Source organism: Cupressus sempervirens, chromosome 5 (genome assembly GCF_028749045.1).
Source record: "Cupressus sempervirens isolate cs-2001-9-10 chromosome 5, ASM2874904v1, whole genome shotgun sequence".
Lineage (NCBI taxonomy): Eukaryota > Viridiplantae > Streptophyta > Pinopsida > Cupressales > Cupressaceae > Cupressus > Cupressus sempervirens.
In genome coordinates this window covers 224,022,062-224,040,061 of record NC_143122.1, presented here as the reverse complement: position 1 = coordinate 224,040,061, position 18,000 = coordinate 224,022,062, and the positions used below count along the sequence as shown (strand labels likewise).

The window sequence follows — 18,000 nt, the reverse complement described above, 5'->3', positions numbered from 1 at the left end:
TTGAGAATTGACATTAGAGACCACACACCACATCCTAAACATTATTTGGAGGTAAGTCAAACTATGTTGTTCAAAGAATTTAGAGAGAGCCATCCAAGATTGCATATATCACAAAGGGCTTTTGAATCTTTGAAGCCATTTTATTGTGTGCCACTTAAAATTCAAAATACATGTTGTTGCAAATATCATGTGGAGTTTTCTATGCACCATAAACTATTAGGTTCCATCTGCTCTACTTTGCATAGTAATAAAATGTTGGAGAATTGTGGTGCTAGTGGGCTTCCAAAATAATCAAGAGACTTTCTAGATCAATTTTTATGTCATAGAATTGATGGTTGTTTCTTTTATAGAAATTCTTGCTTAAATGATAAGTACTCATAATGTGGTGGCTTATCCAAGTTTGACACATGCTTCCATGAGGGGTGCAAACAAGATCTTGGGAGGACAATAGTAAAAAATAAAATGGTATATGAAACGGTGAAATAAACATTGAAGAGTGGAGGTGAGGGCTCTAGATGTGAATTGGGTGCAAAAGAAATTAGTATGGCTAGTTTTATTTTAGATTTCAAGACAAATATTTTCTACAAATATGCAAGCCATAGTCATAGGTCTCAATGGTTGGATCAGCAATTTAAAATGTGTACAGAGACTTTTCCCATTAGCACTATTATATCAGTTGTTGACTTTGCAAAAAACTACACATTGTAGCCCCAAAATGAGACAAAATCTTAGTATTACAACTCCATTCAGATTGCTATCTTTGTCCACATAACATATAGACATTCCCCCGATAGTGTGGAAGATAATTGGAAGATTATTAGAGTGTACCACTTTTACCTGAGTGATGATAGATCTCACTCTCACGAGTTTGTGAAACATTTTTTTGAGAATTATTTTGATTTCTTACAGGAGCATGACATTGATATGGATAGACATATCATTTAGTCAGATAATAGCACAGGTCAATTCAAGAATGCTCACATATTTTATTGGTTGTGTAGGATGCATGTAGAGAGGGGAGTGCCTCATATTTGGAGTTTTTTTTGAGTTCATCCATGGGAAAGGGGAACATGATGGAGCAGGGGCATGTGTGAAGAGAGCTCTAGATAAGGAGAAATTGAAGATTTCAGGAGCAGAGCTTTTGATGCTCGTAGCAATGTTGATTGGTGCAGTTCAACATTATCATAGGGGGGACTCTTGATTCAGTAGTACACAGGTTCTTTTGGTTAGTTGAGGAAGGTTTTGTAGGTGATTGATTAGATAGTGATACTATTAGAGAATCATAAAACATGTATTCATTCTGGAGCTCTGATTCTAGTACATGGACCATTTGGACATGATAGCTAGCTTGATTTTGTCCTAGTTATTTTTAGTGTGATTGGGATCACTGTGAGTTGAGTGAGTGGGTGGAAACATGGGCTCCACATTATCTTGGTTTTCTATCATACCCTCTATCATAAATGATGACATGGAAATTTTAGTTGAGACTTCCCCTTGGAAGTGCATAGTTGCACACCTGCGCAACACTCACAAAGATAAACAAACAAAAAACACTAAGTATAGGTGCGTAGCTCCACACCTACCTAGGTGTGCAACTGCACACATTATTTTTGCTTTAGAAAAAGTTTTTTTAAACCATTTAAGGTGTTCAGTAGTGCACCTAATTAGGAGAAATGTTGTGCACCCTTAATAAAAAAACTTTTTTTTTATGTGCCAAGTTATTAATAGGGTGTGCATTAGTGCACCCCATGAGGTGCACTAGTGCACACCCCACATTTATAAATGGTAGAAGGTACACCAAACACACCTACAAGTGCGCAGGTGCTCCCTTCTTTTTTGCTTTAAAGGGTTACAGATCAATTTTTATTTTTTGTTGGGCTAATGAGGGTTCTAGGTTGTTTGTATCCATATTAGGGTTTGAACCTATCGATATTTCTTTAGCTTCAAACTAATGATTTCCTATTTTGTGCAGATAAAAAGGCATCCTTAACTTTTTGGGGTCATAACTTTTGACCTAGAGCTCAGAATTTAAAATTGTTTACATCGTTGGAAAGAACTAAAAATCTAATTTCAATCCCTAAAACAGCAAGCCTTTGGATGCCTATTTTTACAGACTGATAAAAGTTTCAACTTGATATTTTGAGCAGAAAACCTTCAAAAAAGTTAGTTAAAAATGCCTAGAAAATCTTGTGAAAAGTTTCAAACATTTGATCATTTTGGATAATCTGGATCACTTGGTCTCTCACTAGGAAGGATAGGGTAGTTGGAGAGAAGAAAAAGATCAAAGATATAGAAGTTGGACACATGAACTAGAACAATTTTCTCATCTTATGCAACTATTAATGACAAGATTCAACATGGGTGCCTTGGAATTTTAGATAGAAGCATAAGGAGTTCAAATATATGAAAGTGTTTGGCTATAAAGAGAGTACAAATCATCAAAAGGGGGAAAAGTAAGTACACAAAAGTGATCTAAAACCCCATTTGAGAAAAACTCAGAAATCATTTTCAAAACTGAGGACTTTAATTTTTTGGCAAATTGAGCTTCTGAGCTTCTGAGGTGCACTGGTGCACTAGTGCGCGAGGTGCACAAGTGCACTTTTTCAATAGTTTTATGGAAGATTTTTGAAAAATTCAGAGGTGTGCTGACAATTAACTACTAGTTCTAAAATTAGAGCTTTCCATGCATTGAAAATGCATTCTGGTAGCAGTTTAACTCTAACAGATGCCTAGTGAAGAAGGAGCTTCTATTTTTGGCACTTTTAGACACTCCTACATCAATTGATTGCTCTCTCTTATTTATTTTCTCATGTTTTTTTTTTGTTTTAAGACATGTAAAGGCTCATGCATCCAATTAATGATATAAATATGGATGGAGTCTTACTAAGCACCAGTTAGAGAGTCAGTTTGTACATAAATAGATTTGTTTTATTAGTTTAGAAGCATATGTTTGTAGAAAGATATCTCTCGCTCTCAACACGAATTGAGGGGAAGATTTCTTATAAATTTAGGAATGTAATATGTATTCTAGGTCGCCATTATTCTGATGCAATAATATATGTTGTTGGTGCTCGCATTTGGAGTGTAGTAATTCTTACCTAAGTGTGTTATATTTTGTGAATGTATGTTCATGAAGTGTAATTGAGCCAATAGTTTTATTACATTGTTCTAGTTGTACGATCTTTTAATTTTGGTGTTTGCTACAGATCTACAAGTTTTGCTAACATACTTAGTTCAAGAAGAGATCATCGTATTGTTCTTGCATAGCTTTTCGTCTCGCATGAATGCACTTTCTATGGCCTTGCGATTTGATGAAAAGTGAAATATCTTATGGTTACTAAATTTCCATTGGCAATTACATCAGTGGAATTAAGGAAGCGTTGCTCGTATTTTCATTGGTTACCAACTGATCTTTTCAAAAGCTTAACTCGCAAACATGTTGTTTCCATGGCTTATGTCCATTAGGATTTTATTTTTCATGTTATTTGCTTGAATTTCTTGTTACCCTATCTTTTTAATTTTCTTTACTAACCCCTTGGTTAAATTAGGAATTCATATAGTTGCATTGTTAGATTGCATTCATCATAAAAACAAAAAAATACAAAAACATATTTCTTTTGTGGTCAATTTTGAAATAGCAAGCAGATTGATCATTTGAATTGGTTTGAACCAGCAAAGGCATCCTTGTAAACAAACATATTTATCTTCAACTAAGCAGATTCTAGTAGGTCTCAAGATCACCCAAAACCTTGGAGTTGATCCCCAAGATTAACTTTTCAAGAGAGGAGTTCAAAAGGATTCCTGTCGTTAAGCATCATGTAAAATGACAGTTCAATAGATCATAACTCAAAGTTCGTGGGGGCTATCAGTGAAAAGTTAAATGCTATAGGATGGCCATGTTGAGGCCTACAATAACCTATATAATTTCTGAGAGATCACATTCTCTTTGGATTTGGCACAACAATCTTGCTTGGCCAAAACTTGCAATGTGCCTTAGTTCATAGGTGCATCACTGCATAACTTTGAAACTGCTTATCTCGGCATCAAATCATCAGTGCTATTAGCTCTAGATGGGTGGGTGAACCCTAGTAACATCCTTGTTCTAGCCACATAGAGCCTCCAACATTTGCAGCCACCTTATACCAAAGAGTCTCCAAGGTGCTCTAAGTACGTTTTGAGGTCGATCTTCTGAGGGTCATAATTCAGAGCTCATGGGAGCTATAAGTGAAATGTAGAATGCAACAAGACAATCACACTAAGGTCTACAATAACCTCTCATTTCCAAGAGATCACATACTATTTGGATTCGACACAATGATCTCGTTTGATGCCAAAACTCGTAGTGTGTCTCAGTTCGTAGGTACATCACTAAGTAACTCTGAATCCACTTATCTTGGCATCAAATCATCAATGCCATTAGCTTTGAATGAGTGGGTGAACCCTAGTAACACCCTTGTTCCAGTCATGGAGAGCCTCTAATGTTTGCAGCCATCCCATATCAAAGAGTCTCCAAGGTGCTTTAAGTGCGTTTTGAGGTCAATCTTTTAAGGGTCGTAACTCGGAGCTTATGGGGGCTACCAATGAAATATCAAATGCTACAGGATGGTCATGTTGAGGCCTACAACAACCTATCTCATTTTCAAGAGATCAATTTCGTTTGGATTCAGCATAGCAATCTTGCTCGATGCCAAAACTTGTAGTGTGCCTTAGTTCATAGGTGTATCACTGCGTAACTTTGAAACCTCTGATCTTGGTATCGAATCCTCAATTCCATTAGCTCTAGATGGGTGGGTAAACCCTACTAACACCCTTTTTTTGGCCATGGAGAGCCTCCATCATTCATAGCCACCCCATACCAAAGGGTCTCCAAGGTGCTCTAAGTGCATTTGGAGGTCAATCTTCTGAGCATCGTAACTCGAAACTCGTGGGGACTATTAGTGAAATGTCAAATGATACAAGATATTCATGCCAAGGCTTAAAATAACCTATCTCATTTTTGAAAGATCACATTCCGTTCGGATTCGACACAATGATCTCGCTGTCAAAACTTGTAGTGTGCCTTAGTTCATTGGTGCATCATTCTGTAACTTTGAAACCACTAATCTTGGCATCGAATCATCAGTGTCATTATCTCTTGATGGGCAGGTGAATATTAGTGACACCATAGTTCTATCCATGGAAAGCCTCCATCATTCGCAACCAACCCATACCGAAGAGTCTCCAAGGTGCTCTAAGTGCATTTGGGAGCGTGAACCATAGTGACATCTTAAAGGATTGCAAAGATCATTTCAAATTAAACATATATGATATCATTTCAAATTAAACATTGCATCAAAATTTGATGATAAAGGTTGTTAAAATATTCTTAAAAAATTATTGCATTTGAATCAAATATAACAAACATGATCAAATGGATGATATTCCATAAACATGAACAATACAAATGATCCACGATAAATTGAACAATACTATACTAAATTAATATGTATATCATTTTGCACATAAATGACAAAAATATATATCAAAATACATGTATACATAGAAAAATTACACAAATATATACCAAAGTTCATGTATCCATAGACAAATTACGCAAATATATGTCAAAATACATAGATTTATATACAAAATGTGGTCAATCATTCCATCAAAATGTGTATAATATCAATGTTTATGTATACAATGTGACATATGCCATCTAAAAATGTCTCATGATGCATCCTATGACAACTATACTATCCTATGCTGCTAGTGGATGATCAAAATGCAACCTCTTCGCTGCACTAGGTGGATCGGATGTCTTCTACATAAACAAAAAAGAAAACCCAAAGTTAGACTACTAAAATTATATGATTCTATGTATCTAACATTAAATTACTCAAATGCATAATGATCCTTTTTTTAAAGAAGATTTATAGTATTAAACTTTCATCATAAATACCTCTCTCGTCAACCTCTTGTGTCGCTTAGGAGTCCTCGCATATGTCCTCGACAATGCTTGAACCTCATTAATTGTGGTCTATATATGTTGAAGTATGTTTTTCAGATGAATCTACAACTTAAACTATATCACATTATAATTCATAGCAAACTAAATTTATAACATATAATCAAGAATTCAAACTACAACTTACCTCTGTCAACTCCTCCTCTGGATATAATGGTTGCATGAGACAAGATACAAAACTCTAACGTCGAACCTCTTATGTGTGCTAGGTGTTTCCTATGAGAGACAAAAGACTAGTTGTTAATATCATAGAAATCAGTTTTGAATTTGTTTATAAAAATAAGGAAAATAACAAATAAATGATACTTATAAATACGATGGGGCTCTCACTACAAATCGAAATGCCAGAGGGTCTATGACGCTGAATCTTCCTGGACTCAACACTAGTAGCCATGCCCTATACAATAAAGAATGTAATTAAATTTAAATTACCACAAACATTTCACAAGACTGCATCGATATTTAATCATTTTTAAAATGCCTAATTACCTTTCCCTTGTCAATGGGTTTGTGCCTCTCCCCCCTGCACTCTGCCCCCCATTGACAGGTGATACCTATAAGAGAAAAGAAAGATTAGAAACCATATATGCTCCAATATCAAATAGAAAAATAATGAGAACACAACATAATGTACCATAGATGTCTCAAGGCCAAATAAAATAGCCGAGAGTGTCACAGCATCAACTTGTTTGAGCTCCTCCTTAGTCATCAACTGAACATGAATGAAGATCATATACATGTATAAAGTCAGTATGGGTTAATATTACTCTATTATAAAGATTAATTTTAGATCACATATGTCGTAAAACGTACTGACATAGTAGGATTTCATGCCTCTACATGCCCCTCCTCTCTCACGTCAGGGTGTGTAGTCTGTGTACATGCGTCTGGTGTATCATCCTCCTCAAGTATAAACTGATACTCAAAAAGATCACCTATGGGACCCAGACAAATATTCTTGCACTTTATGCAAGTATGGGGCACACAAACATGTGATGAGCTCGCCGATGATGAACTCGCACCAGCATCATCAACATAGAAAGACAACACTGACCTAGCCTGAGATATCAGTAGGCTACTCAATCTATGGATGGCTCTAATAGCCTGAGAGCTAGCCTCTACAATGATATTAGGCCTCTACAATGATATTAGGATGTTGCACTAGAGGAGGGGGGGAGACATTAGTAGGGAGGAAAAAAGTGTCAATTTTCTTCTGCTAGGCAAGGGGTCTATTCTGAGGAACTCCTCCTCCTACACCCATGTTGGGCCTCATGCTCCAATATTTCACCTTGAGGTGCAATACAAATCTAACATACAATTTTTTAATGAAATAGAATGGCACCTCTAAATTGTGGTGTGAAGGGTTGTAAAAAACCATCCACCAATGATCTCAAAAGTTCGCACGCATAGCCTCATTTGTGCACCATTTAGTTGATAATTTGGACTTTATGTGATCTACTGGTTTACCAGTTTTTAGGTCTGCAAAAAGGCTAACTATATCATCTTTATTTATATTTAGGGCCGCAACCTCATCATAGTCCAACGCATCATCAAACATGGCATGCATTTGCTCATGCTAGTGAAGAGAAACATTTTGTTCACTGGTAAGTGTTTCAATATTATCCGCTATGGTGTTTAATGTGGATAACATGGGAGCCAATGCAGGTATATTGTTATATGTAGTTTGCAAAACCCTCAGTTTGGCAAGATTTTCAAATATCAAATTTTCAATTCGATGAGGGTTTTAAGGGGTTAGGCGATCATTTGGTGGACGATTTTGAGGGGTATTGGATCGTTAGGTGGAGGGTTACAAGGAACATTGTTTCTTGTCTTAGTAGCATCATTTGGGTTAGCTATACCTATTAATTTGTAAAACATAATTTCTATTAAAAAATCCTAAATTTCAGCAATTTCTATTTTAAAAAACCTAATTTTTAACAAATTCTATTTAAAATAACTAATTTATATTAAAATTCATTCAAATCATTAAAAAAATACAATAAAAATTTTACTTGTATCCTATACTCGTTCCGAAATTCGATACCCGAAATGGAGTACAACCAAACAAACCCAAAAATGCAATGCAAAAATCGCTCTCGAGCTTTTTTTAAAAATTTATGTTGCAAGTTTCGGGTATCTAATTTCATATTAGATACCTAATATGATATCGAATACTCGATAACCAATCGGATACCCAAAAAGGCTTGGCCCAAACTTTTTAGCCTTGACATCATGATAGGTGGAAAAAAGTTAGAGCGAATTTTGAAATGCTTTTAGACATTTTCAAACTCCATTTTTTTCACATCGCCACTTTTTGGCACACCATAATCTTGCACATACCCATCTACATACATATGCATATACATATATGTATACACATCTGTATATATGTATATATACATATATGTTTATACATATGTATACATATACAGATACATATATATGTATATATATCTATAATATACATACAAATAGATATGTATATATATATATATATATATATATATATATATATATATATATATATATATATATATATATATATATATATATATATATATATATATATATATATGTAAATGTATATTTATATTTATGTGTGTGCGTGCGCGCATATATGCATGTATATATGCATATACATATATATAAATACATAGACACTTACACACACATATGCTCGTGGTTTTCTTTATGAGAGAGAGAGAGAGAGAGAGAGAGAGAGAGAGAGAGTCGGTTTGAGCAATTTCGAAGATGAGTACAACCTTATGATTGGAGACAGATGTTTTTTTGTTTGTGTGTTTCTATCTATCTATCTATATATGCATTGGTTCTCTTTATTTTTGTCTACTTAGAGAGAGGAGGGAGAGACAGTGAGAGAGACGGTTTGACCAATTTAGAAGATGAGTTCAGCCTTGTAATTAGACACAGATGTTTTAAATTTTTTGAGTAAATTACAAGAACTTACCAACAATATGCATGATTTATAGTATGATCTTAAACTTATAAATAAATAGAAAGAACTGACAAACAATATTCATGATTTACAACATGCTCTAATAATCTAAATCTTCTTAAATTATAATCTTTTATTTTAAATATTAATTTTATAAAATAATTGCTTAAACATATTTGAATACAATATCCCATGAGATCAATACATTTATTTTATTTCTCGATACACTTATTCTATTACATCAATTGAGTTGAATTCGTACGAAACTCCACAACTAACGAGCTGACAAATTTCTTACTAGACAACGAAACTTTATTCTAATTCTTCTTGATTATATATCCTTTGCTTACTCTGTCTTATTCAATTTGGAATTCTGGTTTCAAAATTCCACAGAGCCCTGATTGTCTTGTTGAATGAATAATTTGTACAAAAAGTGACGTGACTTGACTTGTTAAAATAATATTAATAATTTGTACAGACAAATACTACCTTTGGATCATTGCTAAAAATTAGTTGCAGACCAGAAAATACCCTTAAACAGAAGAGATTAAAAATGGATCAATGAGAAAATAGTTTTATCTGATGTTGGTGGATTATTCAGTTTAGCTGTATGAGAGTTTTTTGTTTTTAAATTGAGGTATTTCTTATCTTAATCAAAATATGTTGAAATATTTAATGTAATCAGATTTTTACAATCTATTATCATTTTCAAAAATCTATTTTTGATTTGCTAGTTATTTTTACAATCAAAACTATTTACTTTTATCATCAAATGATCAGATTTCTACAATCTATTACCATCTTCAAAAATCAATTTTTGATTTGGTAGTGTTTTTAACTATCAAAACTATTTACTTTTATCATCAAAACTAATAATTTTGATGTTAAAATACTTACATAATCAAAATCAAAAATTGATTGACATTGATAAAGAAAATAATTGATATTAAAGCACTTTAATATTTTTTAATAAGATACTTTAAATTCAATATAAATGTTAATGACTTTTTTAAATTTGTAGTTTAAATGTTTTCAATAAGAAAATTAATTAGAATAACTAGATTAAGATTTAATGATTTAGTTAGGCAAGAGCCTACAATCAACGGAACACATAATAATAGGCCCATTACCTATTAAAAGAAAAAAAGTAAGACAAATTGTTAAATCTAATAAAATGATTATCATTGTTTATAGAATCTATATTTCTTTAAGAAAGATATTTATTTTAATGTCAACTTGAAGAAATAATTGAACATATCAAATCTCAAACGTAAATAAAGATAAAATAGATATTTACAATGTAAAATATATATATTGTTAATTGTACAAAACATAACTGAAGACAACATTGGTCTTATGTATGTGGGTAATATGTTACCTAGATTGGCTAATAACAAATGCATTAGAAAAAAACATAATATTATAAATTTTTCTGTCTTGAAGCATGGCAATTGACAGGAGTCAGAAATGTTATATTATTTTGAACCGTGAAGCTCATGGGAAATAGACCCATTGAGCATAGGAAAATAAGATGCTGCAATAGCTGATGAACCGGCCTTTTGTCTATTGTGAAGGAAGACTTTTCTATACTTAGATGGGCATCCTTAAAATAGAAACATATACTTCAATGGAAATTTGAGGTTTGGGTTTGAATACACTAAGGATTCAATACACCATGGAGGCTGTTTCTCTTAGCCTCAGATGTACAGTGATGAAATCTCTTAAAGTACCCAAGTCCTCCTCAGGATCAGTAGAAGCTTCTTTTCAATTCATGGGATCAATAGAAACTTCTTTACAATCCAGGAACAGAATGAAATCCATGAATTCAATTGAGTCCAGAAGGAAGGTGTATTGTGTATTGGCTAACTCTTCTCAGAAAATGATAAATGAACCCATAGTGAAGAAAACAGAGTATAAGGACAATTGGATTGAAAATATGGCTATCAATTATCTATGCCATTGTGTGAAAGAATCAACAGGTAACTCATTCTATCTAATTGAATTTCCTCTTCTTTTCTCCCTTTCTTTCTCTAGAGTTGGACAATATTCTTGAGATTTGTCAGTTTTTGGCCTTCATTTGTTGCTACTCTTGTATGTATATGAGATTTTATATTAGGATAATGTTAAATGTTGAAGTGGCGACTATATCTCTCATGAGATTCTTTCCACTACCAGTAAGTACTTTATGTATGAAGACAAAATTTACATTAAAGAGACCAACATAGATGCATTAAACATTAAGATCTTTCCATCATAGATGTATATTAGACATTAAGGTCTTTCCAAATCTGTGTTTCACTTGTGTTTTAGAGCTAAAAGTTGTGAGATTGAATAGGATAGGATTTAGGATTGGATACTACTTAACGCTTTGCCAATTGTATTTGATCTTCCATGACATCTTGGCTGCAATCCCATCTGAGAACTTGTTAAATACACTCTTTGGGCAATCATTGTTGTATGTATAGGAGATTTTATATTGGGATTCAGGAACAATCTGAAGACACCAATATAGATGCATTAGACGTTAAGGTCTTTCCAAGTCTGTCTCTCAATCACATTTCGAAGTTAAGGATGTGAAATTGAATAGGGTAGCGCTTGGCATTGGGTACTATTTAACGCTTTGACAACATGGTCTTAGTTGTGCTTGATCTTCCCCTAACATCTTGGCAACAAATCTCATCCAAAAACATGTAAAGAAACCAACATAGATGTATTAGACACTTAGGTTTTTCCAAATATGCCTCTCAGTAGCATATCTGTCTAAAGGGTTTGAAATTGAATAGGCTAGGGTCTAGTTTTGAGTACTATTTAATGCTTTGGAGTTGTGTTTGATTTTCCTTGACATCTTGGCTGTAGTTCCCATTTGAAAATATGTTGTGTTACTTTGATCTATCCTTTTCTATATATGAAATTTTCAGTCCCTTCAAAACTAATTTACTTTAGACGAGTGTGTTAAAAGTTCTAGGCAGATTTATAAGTACACAAAGAGAGCCTTAAAGTTAGTAAGAGTAAATTTTACACGGATCTGTAACAAATCCAGAGATTATTAGTAAATATCAAATTTCATAAAGTTCTCCAACATGAACCTTCAGCAACAATTTTTGCGAGAGGTTTGAATCTTTATGACAAGAATTACAGCAATACAATTTAGCTATCAAATTATTTCATTAAAGATCCTTTTGATCAAAAGGATGAATCAATGAGAATAAATATGGGCAAAAGATACTTTTAATCAAAACTATGAATCAATGAGATTACATATGGGCAACCTCATGTTCAATATGAACATCCACCGTTCACTTTCTTATAGAGATTTGAACCTGCATAATAAGAATCACACACTACAATTTAATCATCATACAATACACTATACTATTACTAATCCAACAAAGAATATAATTATCTCTCATGTTTATAAACGTACTTAAATGAATTTTTTTAAAAATTTGCAGGCATGAGTACAGATTTGATTGGTTATGAAGGTCTTATTGATGTTATTTCAAAGGTTTCTCAAAGTTTTAGCCCTGCTGTACAACGAGAGCTAATTTTCCATGCACTGAGCCAGGCTTTTCCAGATTTCGTCTTGGCTTTTGTGAGTGATTTTTATATTCTTTTTGAGTCCCTCTTTTTATCTATTTCATTTTATTTTTTGTTTCAGCCATTAATTACAGTAAATTGTGGTTGTGATTGATGAACAGGTTCGAGCTATTTTAAGACCTTCAAAATTCACTTCCCAATACTTTGCTGTTGCTACTCCAATGCTCTTTAAGTGGCTTGTTGGACCTTGTGAGGTTGAATGCTTCCATACATTTTATATGGCTATTGCTTCAACAATATATTGCTGTTTCTTTCTTTGTATATGAATGAAAGCTGATGTATGAAAAAATGATCTTTTGTTTTTCAGGTCAGGCAAACAGAAAATATAGATGGGTCTAAGGAAAAAACCACAGTTTATGTGAAAAAATGCAGGTAACCTTCAGTGAGAAGAAGAAAAATGAAATTGTGGCTCATTTTTCATTTTTCTATTTAATAGTAATCCAGCTACATATATAGTTTCTCTTATGATTTCGGTGTTTGCCAATATGAACAATCAAGATTATTTTGTAGGATGCAAGAAAAACAATCTGAGTTTTGAGATAATATAATCACCAATTTGAAATAGACATTCCTAACCGCTAAAATATTTAGCATTAAAATCAAAAGGAAGTTTTAAAATTTCATTCAAGTTGTTGTAAAGATTGATTTTACTATTAACTTAGGAAATTCATTTTGTTCATAAACAGTTATTCATTGTCTTTAATATATTCTTTATTTCAATAGAGATAGACCTTCCTTTATATAAATAGTTGATATATTGATCAAAACATACCAAAATACCTTAAAAAACACTCAATAAGAATCAATGTCAAAACTTGAAAACTTTGTACTCAACATACAATCCAATAATTTGCAATTCTTTACATACTTAGTCATAACATTATCAGATTTCCACAATTCATTTGTAATGAAATTTAGTTTCTAAATTAGAATGTGTATGTTTTTTAACATTAATGTTTAGGATTATGAATCACCAGTGTGAACCCCAGACATCGATGCTATAAAAACATACACAATTCAATCCAAAAATAAGATTTCAATACTTATTCTTCCTCAAGCTTACATCTCTCTGCTACACCATTAATCTACCATAAACCTCAAATAAATTATCCAGTATTGATTGGTAGACATTATCAACCATCAAGCCAAACTTCTTCTTTTTTCCTTTGGTATCAGCTAAGGTTGAGTTATATTTTCACTTTGTACAAGATACTCCTCCATGGAATTCTCATATGAACTTCAGTGGTGATTGTAGGATTTTGGAGAGCTCCAACTGTGTTGGAATTTGTACAAATCAATGCAAAATCCCTTCACAGCGTTATATGCGACAATATCTTGGAACACCAATGACTCTAACTCCCAGTAAGGTTCCCTTGATTGTGTGATTATATCTATATCAATAAGTTTTTCCTTCCAATATTTTTGTCTCATGGTATTTTAGGAACTTTCACAATGAAGTTTGATTTAAGTGGCAGATTTTGAGGACATGAGTTGTGAAATAGTCTTTGGAAAAATTCCTCCATCCATTGAAGAGGATACAGCTTTCAGACAGTCCTGCTATAATCTTTGTAAGTATATATTATGATTGATAAATTATATTTTCTTTTTGTTTCAGATAAAAGGTTCACAATTTATAGTTGTATTGTAGGTTCTTGAATTAGATTTTCATAAGTTCTAATCAACAATGCATTTTTTCTATATTAGATTATGTAGAGAATTTTATCATTTCAAACTTGTTATTAGCATCTTGAAAATAGATCACTGCATTTTGATAGACTTCAAAATAATCTTTTCAAGATCTAAAAATATATAAATAAATATCATTTCGAACTTGTTCTTAACATCTTCATAATAGATCACCAATACAATATACAATATTATTAAAAAAAAAAGAAAACAAAGGCATTATATTTCTTAAATACACCACACAATTGTTATAGAAATCTTTATAATTTTTCATAACCATAAGAGCTTGAAAGAGGACGAGAATCTAACATTCATATGTTATTTTTCAGGTAAGTTAAAGAAGCCACATACAGACATTTGTGCAGACTTCAAAATGACCCCATGATTTCTTCGCTCTTTCAAGGTGAAGAATATTTTTAATGGTCTACTTGATAGAAAGCATATAGGACAAGCCCAAATATTCTCTTGACGTATAGAAACTCAAAATTTCCTTGTTTCTTTCCTTCGTTAGATCCCAGTTTTAGGTAGATACCAGACTTTTTTTTAATACTTCAATTGTTCTTTAAGAGCAAGTGCTAACCTATTTTTTAAAGATTAATCACTAGATTAAAAAGGTTAAAGGTTAGTTGGACAAGCTCAATTAAATAAATTGACATGTTTCTTTGTCATCTCTTGTGGATTGACATTTTATAAAAGCTTAATGATATCAATGCAATTCCAAAGGAACAATGAGAAAATGAAATGAAAGTCGGTCATAAAGGAAGGGATAAGAAGTATAAATAAGTTGTTTTTGTTGTTTTTGTTTTTTTCTTAATTTAAGATTTTAATTAAGGTTTTTATAATGTATAGTAAAAAAAATTTTTAAGTAGTATATTCTTAAAGTTTTGAGAGAAAAATAGAAATACAAATAAAAAGAGTAATTGAAAATATAAATAAAGTTTAAAATTCATGAAATAAAATTAATTATTTTTCTATCATTTTCTTTATAATTGCATGAGTCAAAGCATGGGTTATTTAAATAACAAAAATTAATTCATGCAAAGTGGTAATTAGAAGTCTGCCTTCTTAGAATATAATCTCTACATTTAGGGAATTTTTTTTCATTTTTGAAATAATAATCTAGATCATTAAGTCACAAGATTGTCAAAAGATTTATGGATAAATATTTTAATTGTTTAATGATAAATTTTAAACTATATATAGAAATAATTTAGATTCAAATACAAATAATTGAAAAGTTAATAAGAAAGTATTGTTTATTTGTAGAGAGAAAATTAATGTATGTTTTATAATTAAAAGAAAACTTTTACTTTTGATTCCATGTATTTATTTATAATTCTGAGTTGTAATTATTATGTATTATTCACAAATTAATTTACCTTAAATCTAGGCTCCACGCCTAAGATCAAGCTCATGTCACTTGTTAATAGCTTCTTATGTCCATTCTCAACTATATACCCATTTCCAATTGTAGCATACTCCTCTCTTATCCTCTGAAAAAGGGATACATGTAGTAGTGTCCTTTAAATTCAAAATTCATTTTTCTGGTCCAAAGACTTGTTATTCCATCTATGACACATCTAATGATTGAAAATAGGAACAAAAGAATATTTTTAAGGAAATGGAACTCATTATACAACTCTATGAACTCACCATGCATAACTAAGGATCTAGGAGCAACGCACACACACACACACACACATTAACTGTAATATCAAGAACATTTGAAACTTGTTTGAAAGACATGATCACATCTTTTATTTTTAACGTACTTGGGTGTTTTATTGAAAGCATGCATACAATTCCCCACACCCAAGTATGTCCAATATTTATTGTTGACTCAACTTAGGGATTGTATCTCCCAAATAGCTATTAGACAACTATTTTCTTGTAGGTTGTAAATTTGGCTTCAAAATTTATAAAGAACATGGTCACATAGTGTAGCGAAACTTGCAGCCAACATTGTGATATTTTTATAGATCCCATAGTGTAGAATAAATAAGTAAATACTCAGAATTCATGTGCAAGAGGATAGACAACCATATCCACAAAAATGTGATACAAGATATGCCCTAGGAAACCCTCATAAAAGAAAATTCAATTTCCAAAAGCATTTATCATCTATGTATTGTTTAGCAATGCAACCATTACAATACACCATAAAAGTCTTCAAAGTCTCAACCATAATTAAGCAATTACATGTGAACAAGCAATAAACTACACATCATATGTCATTCTTCTAGCCTCCACAAATGTCAAACCTAGCTAACCTTTAAAAACTACCTTTATGGTTATTTTTATAGAACCAATCCCCACAAAACTACCAAAGGGTATTAAATAAACCATGTGTTAAAACATGTGATACCAAACCCCTTGACCTCACATTCAATAAATTGGGTACAAGTTTATTTAGTTTATTCCTCAAGATTAAATAATCACATCAAATAGTATTACAATGTTAAAATACAACTCATCATGTGGTCCTAAGAATATTTGTATCTAGAATCTCTATATATTGCACGTCCATATAGATGTTCTAGGTGCAACATTTTGAAAAAAAAAAACCTATAATAAAATGTATATTTATGCAAGGTTTACAACATCCATTTTCTCAACATTCTCCCACTTTTATACATTGCATAAGGGTCAATAAGTAGCCACAAATATGAACAAGGAAACAATCTCTATAGCAACATGTATTAAATCAGGAATCAAAGTGCTCCATGTGCTTCACCTAGATAAGTGCTATAGGCACCTAAGTTTGAATAAGTTTATATTAATTGAATTTAATTAACTTAGTTGCATTTATTGGTTAAATAATTATGCATTATTTCTTTAACTAGTATCATCCATTAGCTAAATTAATTTATTTAATTACTTGCCATAACACCATTGATTAATTAACAAAAAAACATAATCCATTTTATTAATCAACCTATTTTCTCTACTAAATAAATTAAAATTAAATAATTTGTCTTATTCAGTTTATTTTGTCATTTTTTCTTTCCTTTAATAATAGATTATTTTGAATAATTAATTCAATTTTGTTACATGTCTCCTAACTTTAACTACTCAACCTATTCCTCCAACCTAACCCACTAACTAACCCTTGATCTTAAAAAACTCTATCCCTTTAACCTTCATCTAACACCCAACCCACTAACTAACCCTCCAACCAAATCAAGATTCAACCCAACCTTATATTCTCAATACTCTCCTTAACCAACCCTAATCTATCCCCTTCAAATATGTGCACACTCCAATTTTTAATTAAATAGGAAAATAACTTCAATGTTGGGTGGAATTCATCTAAAATTGGCACCTTACCGAGCCCCTTTACAAGTTATTCTTTGACATGAATCTTTTCATTCATAATGATGTAAGTATTGCACTTTGGAGACCCCTCACCTCACACCTAATTCCAATTTGAATCTTTACTTTTCCTTTATAATTCATCCACATTCATATTAAGCACCCTCATAATGTCATTTTGGTCTTGGAGCTACCATCCATTTTAATCATTTCACCATTAATTTCATATACTTTTGTATTCATTTATCCTTATTTCATCATTATTTGCATTATTGAAACTCATAGTAGCATAATTGTTGCATCATCATGGAGCTTAATTTGAGAACCATCGAAAGCACAAAGGAGGCACACAAACTAATTTGGAGCATAGGGTAAGTGCATAAAGATGGGGGACCAAAAAGTTTCCAAATAGTTTTTTGGTCTCCCAAAAGCAATAGTGTGTACA

General features: G+C 32.1%; 1 protein-coding gene across 1 annotated transcript; it reads left to right on the top strand.

The window, feature by feature from the left end:
- Window positions 1-10,499: 10,499 nt before the first annotated feature.
- Window positions 10,500-14,830, top strand: LOC149555237 (beta-carotene isomerase D27, chloroplastic-like). The gene is made up of 7 exons (XM_089833607.1): window positions 10,500-10,939; window positions 12,413-12,552; window positions 12,659-12,751; window positions 12,865-12,929; window positions 13,813-13,919; window positions 14,033-14,125; window positions 14,573-14,830. The coding sequence occupies exons 1-7, from the start codon at window positions 10,636-10,638 to the stop codon at window positions 14,626-14,628; spliced, it is 858 nt and encodes a 285-aa protein (XP_089689733.1). The 5' UTR covers window positions 10,500-10,635; the 3' UTR covers window positions 14,629-14,830.
- The last annotated feature ends 3,170 nt before the right edge of the window (window positions 14,831-18,000 follow it).

Bases quoted from the DNA above. Each gene is read 5' to 3' on its own strand.
- LOC149555237 (XM_089833607.1), top strand. From the start codon at position 10,636: ATGGAGGCTGTTTCTCTTAGCCTCAGATGTACAGTGATGAAATCTCTT. The intron at 12,553-12,658 runs GTGAGTGATTTT...ATTGATGAACAG, and splicing joins CAGATTTCGTCTTGGCTTTT to GTTCGAGCTATTTTAAGACC. The intron at 13,920-14,032 runs GTAAGGTTCCCT...TTTAAGTGGCAG, and splicing joins ACCAATGACTCTAACTCCCA to ATTTTGAGGACATGAGTTGT.